Source organism: Callionymus lyra, chromosome 5 (genome assembly GCF_982586985.1).
Source record: "Callionymus lyra chromosome 5, fCalLyr1.hap1.1, whole genome shotgun sequence".
In the NCBI taxonomy this organism is placed as follows: domain Eukaryota; kingdom Metazoa; phylum Chordata; class Actinopteri; order Syngnathiformes; family Callionymidae; genus Callionymus; species Callionymus lyra.
This window is the reverse complement of record NC_141822.1, coordinates 1,967,240-1,973,239: the sequence shown is the minus strand read 5'-3', so window position 1 is coordinate 1,973,239 and position 6,000 is coordinate 1,967,240. Positions and strand designations below refer to the sequence as shown.

Here is a 6,000-nt window from a genome sequence, read left to right as displayed (position 1 = left end):
ATGTTGACACTTCTCCAATCAGCTGCAGCTTCACTAACATGTTCTTCTGTGAGTGTGTAGTTCAATAAAGTTGTTGTTATAGTAACACAACATCAAACATGTTGGAGTCATGTGACTGAACTGATGACATCATCACTCTCTGAACCTCTTTGATGTCCGTGTTAGTGTCAGGTAAAGTCAGATGTCAAGTGTCTGTCAATCAAGTGGCAGGATGATAGATGATGTGTAGATCACGTGGATCATGAGTGACAGTGACACACACGTCATGTTCTCACCTTGACCAGGAAGAAGGAGACGCCGTAGGTCTTCAGGGACCGGGCGTGCTTGACGTAGCTGACCTTGGCCTCGATCTCCGTCATGTTCATGAAGCCCTTGTGTTCCTGTGAAGGTCATCAGGTCACCAACGGATCACGTGACTCTGGAGACGTCGATCAAAGTTTACCTGGAAGATCTTCTTCTCTCCTTTGTGCTTGATGTATTCTTTGGGAAGAAACTCTTTCATACTGTCGGGAGAAGCTCTTCGTTAGTTTCAAGAAGAACGTGAAGAAGGAGGTGAAGAAGGAGGTGAAGAAGAAGATGTAGAAGGAGGTGAAGAAGAAGATGTAGAAGGAGGTGAAGAAGAAGGTGAAGAAGAAGATGTAGAAGAAGGTGAAGAAGAAGTTTTAGAAGAAAGGTGAAGAAGAAGGTGAAGAAGAACGTGAAGAAGGAGGTGAAGAAGAACGTGTAGAAGAACGTGAGGAAGAATGTGAGGAAGAACGTGAAGAAGAACATGAAGAAGAACGTGAAGAAGAACGTGAAGAAGGAGGTGAAGAAGAACGTGAAGAGAACGTGAAGAAGGAGGTGAAGAGAACGTGAAGAAGAACGTGAAGAAGAACGTGAAGAGAACGTGAAGAAGGAGGTGAAGAAGAACGTGAAGAGAACGTGAAGAAGAACGTGTAGAAGAACGTGAGGAAGAACGTGAGGAAGAACGTGAGGAAGAACGTGAAGAAGAACGTGAAGAAGAACGTGAAGAAGAACGTGAAGAAGAACGTGAAGAAGAACGTGAAGAAGAACGTGAGGAAGAACGTGAAGAAGAACGTGAAGAAGAACGTGAAGAAGAACGTGAAGAAGAACGTGAAGAAGAACGTGAAGAAGAACGTGAGGAAGAACGTGAGGAAGAACGTGAGGAAGAACGTGAGGAAGAACGTGAAGAAGAACATGAAGAAGAACGTGAAGAAGAACTTGAAGAAGAACGTGAGGAAGAACGTGTAGAAGAACGCGTAGAAGAACGTGAGGAAGAACGTGAGGAAGAACGTGAAGAAGAACATGAAGAAGAACGTGAAGAAGAACGTAAAGAATGTGAAGAAGAACGTGAAGAAGAACGTGAAGAAGAACGTGAAGAAGAACGTAAAGAATGTGAAGAAGAACGTGAAGAAGAACGTGAGGAAGAACGTGAAGAAGAACGTAAAGAATGTGAAGAAGAACGTGAAGAAGAACATGAAGAAGAACGTAAAGAATGTGAAGAAGAACGTGAAGAGAACGTGAAGAAGAACGTAAAGAATGTGAAGAAGAACGTGAAGAGAACGTGAAGAAGAACGTGAGGAAGAACGTGAAGAAGAACGTGAGGAAGAACCTGAAGAAGAACGTGAAGAAGAACGTGAAGAAGAACGTAAAGAATGTGAAGAAGAACGTGAAGAAGACCGTGAAGAAGAAAGTGAAGAAGAACGTGAAGAAGAACGTGAAGAAGAACGTGAAGAAGAACATGAAGAAACTGTAGAAGAACGTGAAGAAGAACGTGAAGAAGAAAGTGAAGAAGAACGTGAAGAAGAACGTGAAGAAGAACGTGAAGAAGAACGTGAAGAAGAACATGAAGAAGAACGTGAAGAAGAACGTGGAGAAGAACGTGAAGAAGAAAGTGAAGAAGAACGTGAAGAAGAACGTGAAGAAGAACGTGAAGAAGAAAGTGAAGAAGAACGTGAAGAAGAACGTGAAGAAGAACATGAAGAAACTGTAGAAGAACGTGAAGAAGAACGTGAAGAAGAAAGTGAAGAAGAACGTGAAGAAGAACGTGAAGAAGAACGTGAAGAAGAATGTGAAGAAGAACGTGAAGAAGAACATGAAGAAGAACGTGAAGAAGAACGTGGAGAAGAACGTGAAGAAGAAAGTGAAGAAGAACGTGAAGAAGAACGTGAAGAAGAACGTGAAGAAGAAAGTGAAGAAGAACGTGAAGAAGAACATGAAGAAGAACGTTAAGAAGAACGTGAAGAAGAACATGAAGAAACTGTAGAAGAACGTGAAGAAGAACGTGAAGAAGAAAGTGAAGAAGAACGTGAATAAGAACGTGAAGAAGAACATGAAGAAGAACGCGAAGAAGAACGTGGAGAAGAACGCGAAGAAGAACGTGGAGAAGAACGTGAAGAAGAACATGAAGAAGAACGCGAAGAAGAACGTGGAGAAGAACGCGAAGAAGAACGTGGAGAAGAACGTGGAGAATGTGAAGAAGAACATGAAGAAGAACCGACGACGACACTCACTCCAGGAATCCAGGCTTGTGTTTGGTCTCGTTGTGATCGCCGAACTGGATCTGACACTGGTATCCAGCGAACAGACAGGCCTTGTCGAAGGAAACTGGATGAGACCCGTTCAGGATGTCATCGCGGGCCTACAAACACACACACACACACACACACACACACACACACACACACACACACACACACACACACACACACACACACACACACACACACACACACACACACACACACACACACACACACACACACACACACACACACACACACACACACAGAAGAATCAAGAATCAAGCATCTCTCACGATACACTCGACTACTACTGACTTGATCAATGATGAGACAATAAAACGTGTGTTGTTGTTGCTGGTGTGACACGTGTGTTTCTGCTGGTGTGACACGTGTGTTTCTGCTGGTGTGACACGTGTGTTGTTGTTTCTGCTGGTGTGACTAGTGTGTTTCTGCTGGTGTGACACGTGTGTTTCTGCTGGTGTGACACATGTGTTTCTGCTGGTGTGACACGTGTGTTTCTGCTGGTGTGACACGTGTGTTTCTGCTGGTGTGACACGTGTGTTTCTGCTGGTGTGACACGTGTGTTTCTGCTGGTGTGACACGTGTGTTGTTGTTTCTGCTGGTGTGACACGTGTGTTTCTGCTGGTGTGACACGTGTGTTTCTGCTGGTGTGACACGTGTGTTGTTGTTTCTGCTGGTGTGACTAGTGTGTTTCTGCTGGTGTGACACGTGTGTTTCTGCTGGTGTGACACGCGTGTTTCTGCTGGTGTGACACGTGTGTTTCTGCTGGTGTGACACGTGTGTTTCTGCTGGTGTGACACGTGTGTTTCTGCTGGTGTGACACGTGTGTTTCTGCTGGTGTGACACGCGTGTTTCTGCTGGTGTGACACGTGTGTTTCTGCTGGTGTGACACGTGTGTTTCTGCTGGTGTGACACGTGTGTTTCTGCTGGTGTGACACGCGTGTTGTGACACAGGTGGGTGGAGGTCACGGACGCACCTGCACATACAGCAGGTTCAGCTGCACAGGATCTCTTGAGTCCACGTTCTGATCCGAGTAGAAGAACTTCCTCCGGAGCAGCAACATCTCCGTCTCCTCCACGCCTTGTTCACGCAGCGTCCTGCCGTGATCCAACCAGTTGACTGGAGCGCCGTCACATGACACGTGAAGTTAGCATCAGTGACATGACAACTATCAAAGTTTTTTAAATTCAATAGTTTTTATATAGAAAGTTTGAATAAATATTAAATAAATAAATAAAATAAAAAATAATAAATAAATATTCTTAATTTAATAAAAATTCAAATGTTTTGTATTTTTTAATTGTTGGAACGACATGATGATGAAGTTCTTACGCTCGTCGTCCGTGTGCAGCTTCTGCTTCAGCTTCTCCATCTTCTTGTCGTCCCTCAGCAGCGTCTTGTCTCTCTTCAACGTGCCGGTCGTCTCCTCCTTCTTCTCCTCCAGGATGTCTCGCACCAGCGAGTACTCGTCGTAGTTGGTGATGCCTGAAGAACACGCGTGTCAACATCTCTTCTCGGACATGTGGACACGCGTGTCAAACATCTCTTCTCGGACATGTGGACACGCGTGTCAAACATCTCTTCTCGGACATGTGGACACGCGTGTCAAACATCTCTTCTCGGACATGTGGACACGCGTGTCAAACATCTCTTCTCGGACATGTGGACACGCGTGTCAAACATCTCTTCTCGGACATGTGGACAAGCGTGTCAAACATCTCTTCTCGGACATGTGGACACGCGTGTCAAACATCTCTTCTCGGACATGTGGACACGCGTGTCAAATATCTCCTCTCGGACCCGCGGACAAGCGTGTAAACGTCTCCTCTCGGACACGCGTGTCAACATCTCCTCTCGGACCCGCGGACAAGCGTGTAAACGTCTCCTCTCGGACATGCGTGTCAACGTCTCCTCTCGGACCCGCGGACAAGCGTGTCAACATCTCCTCTCGGACACGCGTGTCAACATCTCCTCTCGGACACGCGTGTCAACATCTCCTCTCGGACACGCGTGTCAACATCTCCTCTCGGACACGCGTGTCAACATCTCCTCTCGGACACGCGTGTCAACATCTCCTCTCGGACACGCGTGTCAACATCTCCTCTCGGACACGCGTGTCAACATCTCCTCTCGGACACGCGTGTCAACATCTCCTCTCGGACACGCGTGTCAAACATCTCCTCTCGGACACGCGTGTCAAACATCTCCTCTCGGACACGCGTGTCAAACATCTCCTCTCGGACACGCGTGTCAAACATCTCCTCTCGGACCCGCGGACAAGCGTGTAAACGTCTCCTCTCGGACACGCGTGTCAACATCTCCTCTCGGACCCGCGGACAAGCGTGTAAACGTCTCCTCTCGGACACGCGTGTCAACATCTCCTCTCGGACACGCGTGTAAACATCTCCTCTCGGACACGCGTGTCAACATCTCCTCTCGGACACGCGTGTCAACATCTCCTCTCGGAAACGCGTGTCAACATCTCCTCTCGGACACGCGTGTCAACATCTCCTCTCGGACACGCGTGTCAACATCTCCTCTCCGACACGCGTGTCAACATCTCCTCTCCGACACGCGTGTCAACATCTCCTCTCCGACACGCGTGTCAACATCTCCTCTCCGACACGCGTGTCAACATCTCCTCTCCGACACGCGTGTCAACATCTCCTCTCATACACGCGTGTCAACATCTCCTCTCGGACACGCGTGTCAACATCTCCTCTCGGACACGCGTGTCAACATCTCCTCTCGGACACGCGTGTCAACATCTCCTCTCGGACACGCGTGTCACGTGGACTCACCGATCCTGGCACAGATGGTCATCAACATGTCGCTGACGATCTTGGAGTCGTCCACCATCACCGTCTTCACCGTCCCGTCCAACATGCGGATCTTCAGAGGACGCTGCTTCTTCTTGTACTCCAGAGTGTCCTGAGCAACACGTGACATCATTTATATCATACATGTCATCAGGATATCCTTGTATATTATGATATTTTTAATGATTGAATCCAATGGTTTCCTTTCTGAAGGTATTGTTTTGATGTTTTTATACTTGAATGAATACATTTTTAAATTAATACATTATTTTACACGTAGACTTTGATATTCTTAATTCAATTATTTAAAAAATTAATGTTTTAAAAGCAGTATTTTTCAATATGTATTCCAAGAAATTGCTACAAAAATTTTAAGTTGGGTAAAATCAAATCTTTTATAGTTTTTGCAAAATTAGGTCTTTAGGTTTTTGTATCAGGTTATTGTTTTAGGTTTTTTTTATTAGTTTATTGTTTTAGTATTTTTTTATTAGTTTATTGTTTTAGGTTATTTTATCAGGTTATTGTTTTAGGTTATTTTATCAGGTTATTGTTTTAGGTTATTTTATCAGGTTATTGTTTTAGGTTTTTTTTATTAGGTTATTGTTTTAGTATTTTTTATTAGTTTATTGTTTTA

General features: G+C 45.3%; 1 protein-coding gene across 2 annotated transcripts in view; it reads right to left on the bottom strand.

Annotated features, from left to right (window-relative positions):
• The window catches only part of tln1 (talin 1), a 121,177-nt gene that overhangs the window by 81,115 nt on the left and 34,062 nt on the right, over window positions 1-6,000 (bottom strand). For both annotated transcript variants that reach the window (XM_087790440.1, XM_087790441.1), the window contains 6 exons: window positions 5,349-5,478; window positions 3,880-4,032; window positions 3,524-3,666; window positions 2,514-2,641; window positions 443-503; window positions 276-380 (listed from right to left, as the gene is read on the bottom strand). In XM_087790440.1, the coding sequence (XP_087646566.1) occupies window positions 276-380; window positions 443-503; window positions 2,514-2,641; window positions 3,524-3,666; window positions 3,880-4,032; window positions 5,349-5,478 (720 nt within the window). The remainder of the gene's footprint in view (window positions 1-275; window positions 381-442; window positions 504-2,513; window positions 2,642-3,523; window positions 3,667-3,879; window positions 4,033-5,348; window positions 5,479-6,000) is intronic.